At 54.9% G+C, this 17,763-nt stretch overlaps 1 protein-coding gene across 7 annotated transcripts in view; it reads left to right on the top strand.

The window, feature by feature from the left end:
- The window catches only part of PIK3R5 (phosphoinositide-3-kinase regulatory subunit 5), a 68,528-nt gene that overhangs the window by 42,948 nt on the left and 7,817 nt on the right, over positions 1-17,763 (top strand). For 5 of the 7 annotated variants that reach the window (XM_062011099.1, XM_062011097.1, XM_062011098.1 and 2 more), the window contains exons 3-14: positions 4,501-4,601; positions 6,625-6,693; positions 7,638-7,776; positions 10,056-10,125; positions 10,846-11,020; positions 11,521-11,674; positions 12,636-12,719; positions 13,867-14,608; positions 14,695-14,848; positions 14,975-15,100; positions 15,323-15,448; positions 16,712-16,805. In XM_062011099.1, coding sequence (XP_061867083.1) covers positions 4,501-4,601; positions 6,625-6,693; positions 7,638-7,776; positions 10,056-10,125; positions 10,846-11,020; positions 11,521-11,674; positions 12,636-12,719; positions 13,867-14,608; positions 14,695-14,848; positions 14,975-15,100; positions 15,323-15,448; positions 16,712-16,805 — 2,034 coding nt within the window. The remainder of the gene's footprint in view (positions 1-4,500; positions 4,602-6,624; positions 6,694-7,637; positions 7,777-10,055; positions 10,126-10,845; positions 11,021-11,520; positions 11,675-12,635; positions 12,720-13,866; positions 14,609-14,694; positions 14,849-14,974; positions 15,101-15,322; positions 15,449-16,711; positions 16,806-17,763) is intronic. The other 2 variants (XM_062011101.1, XM_062011100.1) reach the window with 2 other exon arrangements.

Raw genomic sequence — 17,763 nt, 5'->3', positions numbered from 1 at the left:
GAGCCAAGTGTAAGGTAGGAGAAAGCTAGGTTCAACTTTCTGTGTATCCTTAAGCGTGCATCCTACCAGAGGAAGGGTGCCTGGCGTAGTCTGGTGCTGCTGCGGTTGAGCGTACCTGTCAGAGTGGAACGAACCCAGGTTGCATTCCATGCCTCATGCTGCTCTGAACTGCTGTAAAACACTGTCCCCAAGTTGTCCCTGTGATTTGTGGCCTGCCATGCAGTGGTGGCACAACTCACCATCACACTAAACCAGCAATGCACCATCTGCTCCGTGCACTGAGGCGAAGGAGCGGCTGCAAGTGAAACTCTCTGGAGTTAATTTCTCACTTGACCACAGCCTCTCCCTGGCCTGGGAATGACACAAGTGCTGCTCTCAGTTCTGAAAAGTTACTGGGTGCTACCATGGCACCCAGCTGTGTCCCCTGCACACACAGGACATCTGCAGAGGGTGCTTGCAGGTGGGTGTCTCCTTTCTGCTCTTAATGTCACCTGGGGCTGAGCTATGCACGTGAGGAGCATCACCCTCAGCATCCAAAGAACCTTTTTAGTCTCAATGTAGGGAGGATACAGCTGCAGGGCCTAACTGCTCCCAGAGCTTAGAAAGTGGGTGCTGGTGACCTGGCCTCAGTGTGTAGGGAAGGGAATTCTCACCTGGGTCTGGATCCCCTGGCCTTCTGATGCCTGCTGGTGTTGGACACTTTGCTTTGCTGTGTGGTCTTTGAGTGCAGAGTTTCCAAGCTGCATTTTGTGCTTGGGATTACTTTTAGCAAGGATGCAGCTGTTTTGGTGTGGCTTTGGTTAATTCTGCTTTGCCAGCACGAGGAGGCTGAGAGGAGACATGATCAGTCTCTACAATTAGCTGAAACAGACTTGTAGTGAGGTGGGAATCAGTCTCTTCTCTCCAGTAATGAATGAAAGGACAAGAGGAAACAGCCTCAAGTTGCCCCAGGGGAGATTTGGATTGGAGCTGAGGCAGAACTGTTTCCCTGAGAGGGGTGTGAGCCCTGTGCCAGGCTGCCCAGGGAGCTGGGGGAGTGCCCAGCCCTGCAGGGATCCCAAAGCCCTGGAGCTGAGGTGCTGAGGGCTGTGGGTCAGTGCTGGGCTGGGCAGGGTGAGGGCAGGGCTGGCACTGCAGCAGCTTCAAGGGCTTTTCCAGCTGAAAGGAAATGATTTTATGATACTAATGAAAAAATGGGTCAGAAACCTTCAGGTCTGAATTCCATTTGTAAGATGCTTCCCTTGAGCCCTGCCCATCCTCCCAGTGCCTTCACAGCAGATCTGCCCCCAGCTCCTCCCTGGGGAAGCAGCCCAGCACCTCTCCCCCTGCCCTGCGAGCCACCACAGTTTCCTCCTCCCTTGCTAGAAGAGAGGAAGGAAAGAGCCTGTGTCTTGTTGGGCTGTTTGTGTTTGTGGTTAGGCGAGCACAGGAAGCAGCGTTCCCCTCGCTGGCTGATGCTGCTCTCACAGATCCTGCTCTGCAGGGCTGGGCTGAGCTCTCATGCCTGAAACCATCCTCCTGGCTGAGGCAGGACGGGGTGTTTCACAGCAGCATGAGAGCACAGCTGCTTCTCAGCGAGGTCAGCAAAGCTCCCAGAGCAGCTCTGACCACTTCTGCTGGGTCAGTCGCTTGCTTGACCATCTTGCAGGTGCTGGGGCTTTCCCAGAAGGATGCTGCACCCTGGGACAATGTTGATTGATTTGAGCAAACTGTGGGAGCCATCCCAGGCAGAACCATGGCTTGGTGCCGTTGTGCTGGCTTATGAAAGGGGCTGAAAGACAAACTGGAGCATCACTGAATGACTGGGTCACTGTGGCTCTGCTCTCACTGACAAGATACCACAATTTACGGTGCATTCTGGGTGTCAGCAAACACAAGGGGCTGGAGCACAAGGGTGCTGGGCAGGGGCTGAGGGAATTGGGGGTATTGAGCCTGGAGAAGAGGAGGCTGAGGGCAGACAGCAGCACTCACTGACACTCCCTGACAGGAGGCTGCAGGGAGCTGGGGGTCAGGCTCTGCTCCCCAATAATGAGGGACAGAGGAAGAGGAAACAGCCTCAAGTTGCCCCAGGGGAGGTTGAGATTGGAGCTGAGGCAGAACTGTTTCCCTGAGAGGGGTGTGAGCCCCTGTGCCAGGCTGCCCAGGGAGCTGGGGGAGTGCCCAGCCCTGGAGGGATCCCAAAGCTGTGGGGCTGAGGGCCCTGGGTGGGCTGGACAGGGTGAGGGGAGGGCTTGGACTTGATGGACTTCAAGGTCTTTTCCATCTGAAACTATTCTATGAAGCCCCACAGGATGCCAGGAGTACCAGGGGCATATTAAAAATTGCAACTGTAATTAACAGTGATCATCAGGATCTATTCTCCTCTGGAAAATGTTGATTCATTGAAAGTTTGATGGCAGTGATGGGACTTTCCCATGGGGGAAGGCTCCTGACCTTTTAATTCAGCTATGAGCCAGGCATAAAGCCACAAGAACAGTGTGTGTCCTGGTGAGCAAATGCCTGCCCATGGAGAGGGACAAGTAAAGGCTGAGTTTGCAACCTTAGCACTACTTTTGCTTGTCTTGGCATTGGCTTTCTCCCAGCTGAGCCATGACAGACCTCTCATCTAATTTCAATTCATCTTGCTTAACACCTATAAGATGTGTAAAGATGTTTTAATGGCATATCTGTATGTTTGAATTTGTAGCCTCTGCAGCTGGAAATAACATTTGAGGGATGAGCAGTGTGACCTGCAGAGCTGTGATGAACATGGCTGTTCCCTTGCCAGCTCACAGAGGTGTTTCTTCCTTGTCAGCTAACATGCATGGCTTGGTGGGTTTGATTCTGTGACACTTAATAGGTGATGTGAGAGAAAAACAGCTGGGTTTGAGTTTAGTTTTGCTTTCTGATCATTAGCCCCACCACCTTGCAGTGAGAGATGCTCTGTTTCTCTTTGGTTTGCTTTTGGACTGAGGTTGGAAGAGCCTTGGTGCCAGGAGCCCCTGAGCTGTGCTGTGGCTGAGCTGTGTGATGTCTGTACTGCACCCACTCCTGGTTAAAGAATACAGGACAATGAGGATGGGAGAGTTGCTAACACATACTCCTCTCAGATCTTAGGCTGTTTGCTTGACATTTTGTCATCAGTTTTCTCCATGGGGCTGTGTGTGGGTCCCTGAGGAGGAGGAGGAAGGGGAGGATGAGGAGGTGCTGCTGCCTCCTTGGTCTGCAGATGCTGACCTGCTGGAGGATTCATGAAGCAATCCACCTTCCCCTGGGATGTGGGGCTGGGATGAATGGAGGCACTCTGAATGAGTGAATAACTGATGAATGGAGCAGCCTCTGCTCAGATTGTTTCCTCTCAGACCATCTGTGAGGTGGCCCTGACTGCCTAGAAAAGCAACAGCCTTGGGAAACACCTTGGGCCATTGTCAGTCTGTGGCTGGAGGCTGGGGGAGGGGGTTCAGTCAGCTGGGGTGAAGGACACTGTGTGTGACAATTCTCCTCTGTCAGTCTGGCTGATCTTCTGGTGGGGTTTTAGTAGATTTAATGGAAAGGTGAAGGTGCTAAGAGAGGGGATAAGCATTGGGCAGTCTTAGCAATGTGAGCTCAGGCTACTGTGATGCTGGTGTGAAGGTGCATCTCCAGGCCATGGGGAAGCTGGTTGGGGGAATGCAGGTGTGATGCAGCTGGAGTGGGTTGGATGTGTGCCTGATGGGGAGCCAAACTTTGCAGGGTTTGAGCGGGTTTGTAGTTGGGATGGTGCTTTTGGGGTGTTTGAGCCTGGGCCAGGGGTCTCACTGTGCTGGGGCAGATAAAGGCAAGCATCATTTCATCCAGATAAGGGTACTGAGGTGATTGGGAGAGTGGAGCATCTTTCTCATGAGGAAAGGCTGTGGGACCTGGGGCTGTTTGGCCTAGAAAAGAGGGACCTCATTAACCCTTAAAAGTACTTCAAGGGTGGATGTCAAGGAGGGACATCCCAGAGGATGGGGTGACACTTTTTTCTGTCTCTGGTGACAGGACAAGGGGTAACAGACAGAAGCTGGAACACAAAAGGTTCCACTTAAACACAAGGTGAAACGCCTTTGGTGCTGAGGTGAGGGAGCCCTGGCCCAGGCTGCCCAGGGAGGGTGTGGAGGCTCCTTCTCAGGAGGTTTCCAACCCCAGCTGGACACGTTGCTGTGCCCCTGATGGAGGAACCTGCTGTAGCATGGGCTTGGGCTGGATGAGCTCTGCATGTGCCACACACGTCCCTCTGGCCTCTGCAGCACATGTGTGGCAGCTCCCTGGGAGAGGCCTCCAACCTGAGGATGTGTGTTGGGTGAAGTTGCTCAGGTGTGAGGTGATGCTGCTGTGATAAGAGCCATTTGGTCAGATTGGATCTTTCCAGAACAAGGGGATGTGGTTTTTATCCTCTGCCAGAGAACAAATGCCTCTAGTCTGCCCTCTTCCCATGGCTTGTCCCTGCTGTGATCTCCTTGAGCAGGGCTGGGAGTGATGGTGGCTCTGTCTGTCCCACAGCTGGGCTGTGCCTGAACTGCTGGAGCTTACAGGAGCTGGTGAGCCGAGATGCTGGCAACTACCTCATCCTTGTGGAGAAGATCCTTGGCAAAGCCAAAGAGGTGAGTCTGCTGCTGGAGAGGCCTGTGGGCTTTGAGGCAGGGTCAGTGCCCTAGATGGAGTTTTGGCTCACAGTAAGGTACTGATGGAGCACCAGAGCTTGGGGATGGGTGATGCTGAGGTGGCAGGTCTGAAGCTCTGGTGGGAGCAGCCCTGTTTGTCCCTCTGCCTTTCAGCGTGTGGGAAGTACAAGAGAAAAACCCAGCTCTGATATTGGGATAATGCAGCCCCACACCTGGGGCTGCCTCTGTACAGGGCAGGGCTTTGGGACATCACAACTCTTCCCCATGAATCTGCAGTGCTGCCCACATAGCAGAGCATGGAATCACAGAATGGTTTTGGTTGGAAAAGCCCTTGAAGCTGCTGGGGTCCCAGCCCTTCCCTCCCCCTGCCAAGCCCACCACTGACCCATGGCCCTCAGCACCTCAGCTCCATGGCTTTGGGATCCCTCCTGGCTGGTGATGTTCAGTTTGTCCAGATATCTGCACAGACTGGAAAGGTGAGGGGAGAGCTGTTGAGATGCTTATGAGAGTAGCTCTTAGGGCAGATCAGGAGAGGCTAAAGGACCTTGGGTTTGTGGGTGTTTTTGTTTTGTTTTTTAAATGGGGAATCATGGTGAAGGGTTTAGAGAAGAACATGTCTGATGAGGAGCAGCTGAGGGAATGGGAGTGTTTATCCTAGAGAAGAGCAGGCTGAGGGGAGACCTTCTCATTCTCTACAACTGCCTGACAGGAGGCTGCAGGGAGCTGGGGGTCAGGCTCTGCTCCCAAGTAACAAGTGACAGGACAAGAGGAAAGGGGTTCAAGTTGCCCCAGGGGAGGTTGAGGCTGGAGCTGAGGCAGAACTGTTTCCCTGAGAGGGGTGTCAGCCCCTGTGCCAGGCTGCCCAGGGAGCTGGGGGAGTGCCCAGCCCTGGAGAGATCCCAAAGCCGTGGGGCTGAGGTGCTGAGGCTGTGGGTCAGTGCTGGGCTGGGCAGGGTGAGGGCAGGGCTGGCACTGCAGCAGCTCCAAGGGCCTTTCCAACCATAATAATTCTATGATTCTATGATATATTTTCTGGGCAGCACTGAAGATCCACAGGGAAGGGATTTGATGTCCCAAAGTGCTTCTCAGCACTGTGCAGGGGCAGCTTTGGTTTCCTCAGCCCTTCCCCTGGGGTAAGCTGGGAGCTGCTGGTCCAAATCAGTGCAAATTGAAAGTTTCCTGTTGTTTTTGATGGAAACTTTGCTGTGACTCTGCCAGGCTTCCTGAAGGGCCAGGAGCAGAGCTGGGACACTGGGGATTCTGGGCAGGGTTTGTGCAGTGGAGATGAGAAACAGCAGCGAAGCTGATGGTATCAGGCTGCTGAGGGCCTGTCCTGAGCTCAGGCCAAGCAGGATCACTCCAGGCTGTGGCTGGGAGGACCTCAGAGGAATCTCTTGATGTGGGCAGAAACAAGTGATGTGTTTCCAAGGCACTGGGATTCATGTGACAGGCTAAATGCTGCCTTTCATTGATGAGCAGCGAAAGGCTGCATCTGCCAGGCTGTGGAGCTGACACCACTTCAGATGAACATGATTTGGTTTAATCCTTTGTTTTGTTTGTTTGTTTTAATGGCTGGAATTGATTTAGTTGCAGATAGTTTTATTACATCAGGGTTTATACAAGGATTTATTGCACTCTGTGCTTGTGCTCGTGAACAAGGGGGGGAGACAGTGTCTGCAAGTGTATCCTGGAACCATCACTGCCCCTCTGCTGGCAATTCACTGGCAAAGGCTGGGCCAATAATGGTTTGCACCATGCTGCTGAGCTTTGGGAGACACTTGCAGGGGCTGGGTTGCTGCCTGCCTCCTCTACTGCCTGTGTTCAGCCACTGCTGCAGCATTGAATGCATCTCTCCAAGGACTGGCAGTGGAGGGCAGAGGGCTTGGCTTATTGCTGGGGGTTACTGGGCTGAGGGGTTATCTGGCACTTGCAGTGATGCTTTCAGGTAACCCTCATGGTGAGAAACCCTGCTCACCCTCTTGCCTGGGACTGTTTCCTACAGGTACAGGAGAAGTGCGACTACGATCTCGTCACGCCTCTAGCTCTGCTCTTCTACTATGCCGTCCTGTATGTAAGTCCTGAGGCTGCTGCACATAGCTTGATCCCAGCCCCTGGGGGGACAGATGGGGCCCAGGGCCCTGTGGAACCATGCAGGACAATCACCAAAACAAGGGTGTCTTTTGTCTGAAACATCACCCTCTGCTTTCATCAGCATCTCAACAAAAGATCCTGGGTGAATCTCCAGGGATCAAGACCAGGCAGCCATTGCACCAGCTGAGAGGTGCAAAAATGGCCTTCAGTGGTGTTAAGCCTTTTGTTTAAAGATGGGCTGATCAGAAGGGGAGATGGACAATATCTCTGTGCACAGAAGGGAAATTTTACTTCATTACCTTTTGTGCCAAATATATAGGCAGCACTCCTGGAAAGGAGGAGAGGAGCCTGCACAGGCTGGTTTTGATCATTATCATTAGCACAATGCATCATTATCCCAAGGAAATCACTGCTGCCAGGTCTTGCAGGAGCATAGGCTGTAATGGGAGTCATTCACTGTTCAAAAGCAATTCACACACGGGCCTTGGCACCTTGGGTGAGCCATGGGCAGGGGCTGGGCCAGGGGCAGAGCGGATGGAGCCTGCTCAGAGCTGTGTCCGGTGGGGGTCACAGAATCCCTGAGCAGTGGGGGTGGAAGGGCCCTGCAGAGCTCATCCAGCCCCAGCCCCTGCTACAGCAGGTTCCCTCCATCAGGGGCACAGCAACGTGTCCAGCTGGTGTTGGAAACCTCCTGAGAAGGAGCCTCCACAGCCTCCCTGGGCAGCCTGGGCCAGGGCTCCCTCACCTCAGCACCAAAGGACTTGCTCCTCTGTGCCACCGGAGCTGCCTGTGTTCTGTTGACCCTTCCCTGGGAGAAGATGAGGTTTCATGGGGTGAACCTCTGCTCTGATCTGCTTCTCCTCGAGTTTTTACACAGCCCTCGAGGCCAATGGCCTTTCTGACCGTGCCTTCCTTTCCCCACAGGCTCCCCACTTCCCTCCAGGCTCTGACTTGCTCCTGAAGGCTGCCAGTGTGTACCACAGCTTCCTGACCTGGCCCGTGCCCTACTGCCACATCTTCCATGAGCTGCTCACCTTCATCAGCAACGAGATGAGGGCCCCTGGTAAGCCCTGCCATGGGCTTTGCTTGTGCTGCTGGGGCTGACATCACCTCAGAAACACCCACTGCCACGAGCACCTCGTGTTTGTTACTGAGTCTCTCCGGGTGTTGCTGTCTCAGATTCACTTGCTTTGTCAATCCCTGGAGCATGGTGTCCCCATTTACCTTGTGCATCCCAAACCTCAGCTTTCCCAGGCAGTGAGGGCTTCTGCTTTTCATCCCTGGGGTGATTTTCCCTGGTAGGTCCAGCACAGGGTGAAACCAGATTGCTCTGGAGGAGCAGGGCCCTGTTTTCAGTGGATGCCTCGTGGTGGGAGCATCCAAGGGACTCTGATCTCTGGACTAGTGTGAACTATCAGCAAAATGTGTAACTATTTCCTTGGCTGCCTTTCAGTTTGGTGGGTCTTTCCCATGGCAAAGCATGTGCTGACTGCTCCAGCTGGGGCCTGGGCTTTGTTTGAGATGCTCAGTGGTGTAACTGGGGTGATAACAGTGGCTCCATTCATCAACATCAAGGTGGCCAGAGCCCTTGAGCCTGCCCTTGCGTGGAGATTTCCATAGAGCTGAGGGACTCCCTGGCTCTTTCTTTACAGCCAAAAGGATACCTTGTGATGCGGCTTTGGGCACATCCATGGCAGCAGCAGTGCTCCTCTTAATTAAGGACTCTTCCTTGATGTCCTGTAGTTCTCAGTGGAGCAGCCCTTCCAATTATTTCTCCTAATCTCCCTGTCTTTTGGTGGCTTACAGAGAGCTGTTGTCACACAGAATGTATTTCAGCCCTTGTTTCACTCTGTGCAGGGCAGTGAGAATAGCTCTGAGCAGGACTTGGGAGGCCTTGGATGGGTGCATGAGCTGTGGCTTGGGCTCTGGGGGCTTCCCCATGTCGTCAAACCAGGCAACTGCTTTGGAGAGCCCTGATGGGGATGTGAAACACAGCCTCTGTCACGCAGCATTGGGATTGCTGTCACACATCCTCTGTCACAGAGCTGGGGGCATGATGCAAATGGAGAGATGCTCATCCCAGGCTCCTGGAGCCTTGGACTTGCCCAGCACATTCCTGGTCATTTATTACAGAGACCCCAAATGGTGGGGGCTGGAAGGGCTCATCCAGCCCCTGCTACAGCAGGTTCCCTCCATCAGGGGCACAGCAACGTGTCCAGCTGGGGTTGGAAACCTCCTGAGCAGGAGCCTCCACACCCTCCCTGGGCAGCCTGGGCCAGGGCTCCCTCAGCTCAGCACCAAAGGACTTTCTCCTCCTGTGCCACTGGAGCTGCCTGTGCTCCAGCTTGTGCCTGTTACCCCTTGTTCTGTCACTGGCCACCACACAACAAACACTGGCCCCATCCTCTCCAAACCCACCCTTTAGGGATTGGTCAGCATTGATAAGATCCCTCCTCAGCCTTCTCTTCTCTGGTCTGAACAGCCCCAAGTCCTGCATCCTTTCCTCATCAGAGAGATGTATTGCTGTGACACAGGTTGGGGCTGTGTTTTACAGACCACTGGGAAAGCCCTAATGTTGGGGAATGGTTTGCTACATCCAGCTCTTTTGCCACCACCACTGTCATCAGTGCCTGAGGCAAAAGCTTTTCCCTTCCTACAAGCATATGAAAACCCCCACCACTGCTAAAAGATGCTGGGACTGGGTGCTAGGATCACCCCATGGCTGCTGCTCCTGTGCTGCTGAGCAGCAGCTGTGCTTGGGATATGGCTGCCTGCAGTAATAAAGGCTGTTGGATCTTGTTGACATGCCAGATCTTTCCTAAGGTGTCTCCCAGTCCTACTGTTTGGGGGTGACACAGACTTTGCTGCAGTCCAGGTCCACCCAGTGTCACCTCGCTGAGGTTCTGGTGGCATCCTGGGCTCAGTGCCAGGCAGACATCCAGGGATGTCAGATTCCCACATCAGCCTCTATTGCTGGGGCCAGTCTGGGCTTCATCTCTGTGGGAGGGAAGTTAGCAGTAGCTTACTCTCCATATGTGACATGCAGGGCCTGGGGGAACTAAAGCAAGTGGCAGAAGCTGCTGAGTATCATCCATGCAGTTCACACCCCACATCAGCAGTGGGGCAGAAGGGACTGGGGATGGAGCAGCAATCCTGTGCCATCCTTTGGTTGCTTTTTGATCACTCTGGAGTCTTACCCTTTACATCCCAAGGCTCCTTTGTTCCTGGGCTGGTCCCTTTGTGCCTTGTCCCCACTGTGGGCAGCAGCTCAGCCAGATCTGCACTGCATTAGGAGACAAAGTCAACGTGCTCCTGTCTCACGTCCTCTGCTCTCTCCCCTAGGGATCTCCTTCCAGAGGCTGGTGAGGACTGAGCAGGGGCTGCCTCTGAAGAACTACCAGAGCTCCACAGTGTAAGTGCCCACTCTATAGCACCCTTATGGTCTCACACTGCTTAGGCAGCAGTGGGGCTGCAGCGAGCAGCATCTCACATGCAGTAGTGGGTGCTGGGGAGAAGACCTGCATAGCTGGGCTGAGCTGTGGGAGGGGGTGAGAGAAATGATTTTCTCCCTGTGCAGGGCCCTGGGGAGGCTGCAGCTCCAGGGCTGTGTCAGTGCTGGGCCCCTCACTCACTGCCACAGGGACACTGAGGGGCTGCAGCGTGGCCAGAGCCAGGCACAGAGCTGGGGAAGGGGCTGGAGCACAAGGGGCTGGGGAGGGGCTGAGGGAATGGGGGTGTTGAGCCTGGAGAAGAGGAGGCTGAGGGCAGATGGGAGCCCTCTCTCACACTCCCTGACTGCAGTGAGCTGCTCCCAAATAGTGAGTGATAGGACAAGAGGAAACCACCTCAACCCAGGGAGGCTGAGATTGGAGCTGAGGCAGAACTGTTTCCCTGAGAGGGGTGTCAGCCCCTGTGCCAGGCTGCCCAGGGAGCTGGGGCAGTGTCCAGCCCTGGAGGGATCCCAAAGCCCTGGAGCTGAGGTGCTGAGGGCCAGGGGTGGCCTGGGCAGGGTGAGGGGAGGGCTGGGACTCCAGGAACTTCAAGATCTTTTCCAACCAAAATGATTCTCTGATCTGAGACTTTGTCCAAGCAGTACCTGAGCCTGGCCTAACCACCATCCCCTTGTCCCCAGGACGGTGCTGCTGTTGAACCACTCCGAGATACAGAGTGAGTTCCTGTCCATTGCTGAGAAGCTGAGTTCCAGCAAGCACCCTCAGCACACCACCCTCATTGTGCTCCTTGAGCACCTCTACCAGGCCAACTTTGGCACTCTCTGCAACCTGGACAGCCTACACCACCTCCTGAAGGTAGGCTCAGAGAGATTCACCTTCAGTGATGCCACGATGCCCCTGGGAGCAGTTGGGGGATGGATTTCCTGACCAAAATAATACTTCAGTGACTAGTTTTGGCAAGACTTCTGTAGGAAGTAGTCTCCTATTTTCTTTTTCATTATTATTCCATTATTACTCTTTGTTTCCTTCTCCTTTACACACCATTTTACTCCTTCCCCATCCCTAAGTGGAGAGAGGAGGTGCCCTAAAATGCAGCTAAAATGTTTGTTTGACCAGAGAAACACTTTGCTTTGGTGTTTGAGAGGGAGGAAGGGCAAAAAAAAAATGTTAAGAAAACCCCTTGCATGTTTTCAAACCTGATTTTGTCCATTTGCAGAAATCCTGGGGGACTTGAAGGGGGCAGGAGGTTGTGAGGGGAGAGTGTTACCCTGTGGCAGCCATCCTGTCCGTGGGCTTGTGTGTGGCCTCTGTAGAGGGATTCCCTCAATCTCTCTCCTTGTCTCTGCTCCCCCCAGTCCAAGACACTGGAAGAGCTCTTGGAGATGTACAGCAGAGCCACTGATGCTCAGGAGCTTGCAGCCTCCAGCAGTGACCCCGTCCTGGCCCGGGAGCGGCTGCAGTCGGTGCTGCGGGACATGGCTGGCGCCGCGGCCTTTCCTGCCAACACGGGTGAGAGCTCTGTCTCCACTCCCCCACCTTCTCTTCCCTCCAGGGTTTGTGCCATCTTGGCCTCTGTGGCAGCAACGAGCAGTTTTGCACAAGGTTTCGGCGGTGGCTACAACAAAAGCCTCGCAGCCGTGCCAGGGCCTGTTTTGTAACCACACGAGGAGCCAGGAATGGGTCAGTGTCTCTCGTTAAAATCACACTGAAGACATTTCTCCAGTCTTTGTGGGTGAGGTGAAAACATTAAACCAGAACCCAATGGCAGCAGTGAGGTGTGAAGTAGCTCCTTGACCCAATTGCATGGCAGTGCTGGTGGGCAGCAAATAAACACAAGCAGCAACGTGGCCTCATGGGCAAGAAGCCAATGGCAGCCTGGGGGCATCACACAGAGTGGGGGCAGCAGGTCGAGGGAGGTTCTGCTCCCTCTCTGCTCTGCCCTGCTGAGGCCTCATCTGGAGTCCTGTGGCCAGTTCTGGGCTCCCCAGCTCCAGAGGGACAGGGAACTGCTGGAGAGAGGCCAGTGCAGGGACACCAAGATGATCAGGGGCTGGAACATGAGTGTGAGGAGGAAAGGCTGCGGGACCTGGGGTTGTGGACCAGGGGTAAAGGACATAAAGCTGGAGCACAGGCAGCTCCAGTGGCACAGGAGGAGAAAGTCCTTTGGTGCTGAGGTGAGGGAGCCCTGGCCCAGGCTGCCCAGGGAGGCTGTGGAGGCTCCTTCTCAGGAGGTTTCCAACCCCAGTTGAACACGTTGCTGTGCCCCTGATGGAGGGAACCTGCTGGAGCAGGGGCTGAGGCTGAATGAGCTCTGCAGGGCCCTTCCAGCCCCCACCAGTCTGGGAATACATGACTTGTGGTGCTAATGACAGCAGCATTAGTGTTCTATCTGACATGGGCTGCCCAAAATGTGTCAGGAGGGGATTGGTGATCTCTGCAAACTTAACTCCTCTCCTTTCTCTCCTCCCAGGTGAGGCTCAGCCGCAGAAGCTCCAGCCCATCCCCATCCCTACTGCTCGCTGCTACACCTACAGCTGGGATCAGGATAACTTTGGTAAGCAGGAGAGATCCCCATCCTTCTCCTCCCCAGCACAGGGGCAGCTGAGCAGCCTTTTGGTTTGGCCAGGGCTGCCACATGCAGTTGGATCTGTGGCACAACCTGTGGCTGGAGCCTGAGAGAGCCAGGAACAGATTGTTGGTGTTGAAGGAGAAGTAACAGAGGGGATACCAGTGTCCTCTGGATGGGACAGGCTGTGGGCATCAGCGTGGGCACAATGCCTGCTGCCATCCCAAGCAAAGCTCTCACCTGACACAAGACACTGATGGCCCCAAAGCACTTGTTGCCAGAGACAAATCATTCAGGGCTTCATGTCCTGGGCAAAGATGTGCCTTACATTATGCTGGAAGAGATTTGTTGCACCCGAGTCTGTGGGGACATTGGTAGGATGGAGACCTCGTTTGGCTCCTCTGCAGGGAGTAAACCTTGCTTGTGCTCTGGAAATAACTGTTGCTAGAAAAGCCTGACCAAGCTGAGGTGTGAGGGGTATGTGGGACTGGGACCCTTGGGATAGCACAGCTCTTCCCCCACACACAGCAGGGCTGGCTGAGGATCTGGGGCCTTTGCCGTGCTCACAGCCCAGCCACAGCAGTTTTGCAGGGGAAGCAGCAGCTTCTCCTTCTGCTGAGCTGCTCTCTCCAGCTTCCCCATTCCTGGAAGACCTTTTCTCTTCCCCTGAAGGTTTAGTATTCATTACTACTGGGTTCAGCAAGCTGGACTAGAGCTCTGGTTTGGGCTTTACAGTGAGTTCAGCCTTGCCAGGAGGCCACCCACAGCAGGGCCATTTGGGCTTTGCTTAGCCAGACACCCTGCTTTCCTCCTGCCCTCCAGTTAAACCCAGATCAGACACGAGCAGGTTATGAAATCTGTGTAGGAAGGAAGCAAAACCCCAACTGGTGTTTGGTTTTTGAGAACCCAAACAGAATGTGACCTCAAGGAGAGAAACACGACTTGTTTCGGTTTGTTTTGCATTGCATCTAAGTGCCTTATGGACATCCAAAAAGGTCCATCAGGAGCTTTGCAGCTCCTTGTTTGAACCTGCAGGATCTGAGGGCTCTGGCCATGCTGGTGTCCGGGGTCATCTCGGTCCCTGTGGTCATGCTGGAGCCTGTGCCAGACTTTGTCTCCCTCTGGTTGTTTTCAGATATCCTCAATGATGTCCTCAGCAAAGAGTGCAATGTTGTTGAGCCCGTGGCTTCAGAGAACGAAGAGGAGGACGAAGAAGAAGAGGAGGAGGAGGAGGTGGAAGCTGATGGCTGTTCTCCCGAGCGGGACTCGCTGCTTTCCCCCATCTGCCCCATTTCCAAAGGCTCTGTGTACTCGGCGCTGTCAGAGGAGGGACCGAGGCCCTCACGAGTGTCCCTCTTTGCCACCTCCAAGGACTCCATCTCAGAGCTGACAGTGGCCTCCAGAAAGTCCCTGAAGTCCTTTGTGTCCAGCCTGAAGGACTGCATGGACAGCGGCTACGTGGAGGACAGCGACGAGAGCTCCCTGGACACAGTGGGCCGGCCGGAGCTGAAGGTAGAGAAACCCCTCCCCAGACACAGACACACTCTGACCAACAAGATCTACAAACTGTTCAAGAGCAAAAGCCAGCTGGTGTTGAGGAGTTCGCTGAAGGATCAGGCCGGCACGGGCTCGCTGCGCCGTGCCGAGAGCCTGTGCAGCCCGCAGGCCAGGCCCCGCGTGCCGGCGCGCTCCCGCCGCGCTCACTCGCTGCCACAGCACGTGCTGGGCCGCCGGCTCCCGGCCCCGCCGCCCCTCAGCCTGCCCCGCCGGCCCTTCCTCAGCCACGGCGAGGATGCCAAAGCGTCCACGCTGCGGGTCGTGGTCTTCGGCTCCGACCGCATCTCGGGGAAAGTGGCTCGAGCCTACAGCAACCTGAGGTGAGGAGGGGAAGGGTCCGGCCGCAGGCAGCCAGCCCTGCTGCGACGGGTTTTGCTCACTCAGCCCTCTCCCACCTTTCTCCTAGGCTCAAGGAGAGCACCTGCCCCTTGCTGACCAGGTACTTCAAGCTGCAGTTTTACTATGTCCCTGTGAAGAGGAGCTGCTCGGCTCCCTTGGCCCCGCTGGTGTATCCCTCCCAAGCCCCGGGGGACGCCCAGCTCCGGGCCGCGGCGCAGCCGGTAGGTGTCCTGCTGTCACCATGAGGAGCCTGTCAGGGCGCCCTGAGGGGGAGCGTTGGTGGCTTCCACCAGCCCCAAGCATTGGCTGGGGAAGCCCTGGAGTGACACCAGTGTGTCTGGTTTTAGGATCCTGCCTTGGCTGGGATGGAGAGCAGCACCAATGACATCTCCCACTACATCGGCATGTTGGATCCGTGGTACGAACGCAACGTTCTCAGGCTGATGAACCTGCCCATGGATGTCCTGTGTCAGGTATGTTGAGTGCCAGCTGTAGGCCTTGGCCTGCCCCTTCCCTGAGGTGCTGGAGAGCTGAGCAGGCAGCATCAGGCCACCATGATCCTGGACAGGAGGCCGTGTTGTGGGGACATAGGATGCAGGTGGGGTGTTCCTGGTGGTCAATAGTTGGGTTTCTGTGGCACTGGGCTGTGGGTACCAGATGTCCCGTTAGGCTTGTGACTTACTGTGTCCCCACAGTCTGCCAAGCCAGAGGCTGAGCCCCAGGAGGAGGCCCAGGAGCAGCTGCCCATCCTGGCAGACATGATCCTCTACTACTGCCGCTTCGCCACACTCCCCGTCCTGCTGCAGCTCTACCAGACAGAGGTAGGCAAAGGGGTTCAGTCCCATCTGGGTGAAGGGGAAAAGAGAGATCTTCTGCCTGTACCACCAATGTAGGACCTGCCTGTGAAGTGGTGAGGCTGTGACACAACCACTGCCTACTGGGGAGACAGAGATTGATCTCCTCCTATGCCCCGGGTGCCCGTGGTGCTTAGGCTGATCATCCCAGCTCAAGGACTGAGAGCAGGCAGGCCCTGCTCACTCAAACCATAAGTCACATGAGCAGTTTTCCATCCAAACACCTCTCCCAGGATGCAAAGCCACTCCTGTCAGTGCTGACAGGTTGCTTACATCGCTGGAGGTATCTCCAGTGCTCTGCTTTCTAAACCAAGCCCCTCCAAGAGACCTTCTTTCCATGCCCCGCTGCCTGCATGGGGCAGACATGGTGGGGAGGACTGAATGTGTGGCTGCAACAACTGCTTCAGTGCTGTGGCCAGTGGATTTGTGTTGCACAAAGGATAATGGACATAAGCTGCAACACAAGTGCCACTGGCACAGGAGGAGCAAGTCCTTTGGTGCTGAGGTGAGGGAGCCCTGGCCCAGGCTGCCCAGGGAGGGTGTGGAGGCTCCTTCTCAGGAGGTTTCCAACCCCAGCTGGACACGTTGCTGTGTCCCTGATGGAGGAACCTGCTTGAGCAGGGGGTTGGACTGGATGAGCTCTGCAGGGCCCTTCCAGCCCCCATCATTTGGGGATTCTGTGATTCTTCAAGACCCCACTGATGGGCCTTTTCTTTCCAGGGGGTTTTGAAGTTTTCTTTAAGTGAAAATTAGGATTTTGGGTTGTTCGACTTGCTGGTGGCCTGTTAAAACAATCTGAGTACAGCTAAAGGTAAATGCCACCCAAGGCAGCTGTTGAATGATGTCCAATGACAGGACAAGGGGCAATGGGGACAACTGCAACAGAAGAGGTTCCAAAGAAACACAAGGAAGAATTTCTTCCCTGTTGAGGTGAGGGAGCACTGGCAGGGGCTGCCCAGGTGGGCTGTGGAGGCTCCTTCTCTGGAGACATTCCAACCCAGCTGGATGAGTCCCTGTGTGCCCTGCTCTGGGTGGTGCTGCTCTGGCAGGGGGGTTGCACTGGATGAGCTTTCCAGGTCCCTTCCAGCCCTTGAGATTTGTGATTTTGAAGATGTGAGAGGATTTTTCCCAAACTGTCCCATTTCCTGTAGAAAGGAGTGAGAGGAGTGAATATTGCCTGACACAGGCTGGGTCTCCTAACCACTCTTCACTCTTCTGCCCCCCTGGCAGCTCACCTTCATTGGAGGGGAAAAGATGACCGAGGTCTTCATCCATTCCCTGGAGCTGGGCCACTCAGCAGCCACACGAGCCATCAAGGCCTCAGGTCTGTAGTCACTTCTGCACCCACAGCCTTGAGGTGGAGGTCTGCAAGCTGCTGGGCTGGGAGAGAGATGGAGAGAGAGGCTGGAGGGAGTGTGGGCTGCAAGCAGTGCCTGAGCCCAGGCTGCAGTGTGAGCAAAGATCCAGACATCTCAGCAGTTTGGATGGGAAGCATCATAGGTCTTGCATTTCTCTTTGGGCAAAGCCTCGTTTGGTTTTACTGCTGCTAACTCTAACACATACTTGCAGTAAACCAGCTTCCAGCCCATTTCCTTCCTCTCATCAGCACCTGGCCAAAGGCAGCTTTTCATCATTTCTTTCTGCTGCTTTCTGTTGTTTGTGCTTTGTCCAGGAGTGTCAGCTATAAAATCTCTCCTTCCATTCCCTTCATTTACTAGGCAAAGTCTGTGCATGTGTTTGGAGCCTTCTTGCAGGGGAGATCCATGAGCTTGTACTCTAGGAATTCATACAGTTAGCAGGGAGAAGCAGCAAGGGCAGAAGCATCTGCCTGCACCCTGGTCTCCAGCTCCCTCCCTGGGTACAAGGACACCGTGCTGCCTGTGCTGTGCAGCTCACAGAGACATCTCATGGCCAACCAGTAAAACTGCACTTAAACCTGTTGCTTCCTTGCTTTTAACCAACTGCTTCTCTGTGATCTCATCTTTCTAAACAAAGCTCCTAAACCATCCTCCATTTCAAGTGTCACCACCCCACTCCCCCAAAACAGAGACTTGGCCAGGGCCTCTTCCCAAGAACACGCGGAACCATCAGTCCTGCTGTCTCAGGTCTCTTCCTTGCCTTGGGTCTCTTCCTTGCCTTGGGTCTCTTCCTTGCCTTGGGTCTCCTCCTTGCCTTGGGTCTCTTCCTTGCCTTGGGTCTCTTCCTTGCCTTGGGTCTCTTCTTTGCCTTGGGTCTCCTCCTTGCCTTGGGTCTCCTCCTTGCCTTGGGTCTCTTCCTTGCCT

Source organism: Colius striatus, chromosome 18, assembly GCF_028858725.1.
Source record: "Colius striatus isolate bColStr4 chromosome 18, bColStr4.1.hap1, whole genome shotgun sequence".
NCBI lineage: Eukaryota > Metazoa > Chordata > Aves > Coliiformes > Coliidae > Colius > Colius striatus.
Note: the sequence above shows the minus strand (reverse complement) of the source record. Positions and strands in the feature narration are given on the sequence as shown.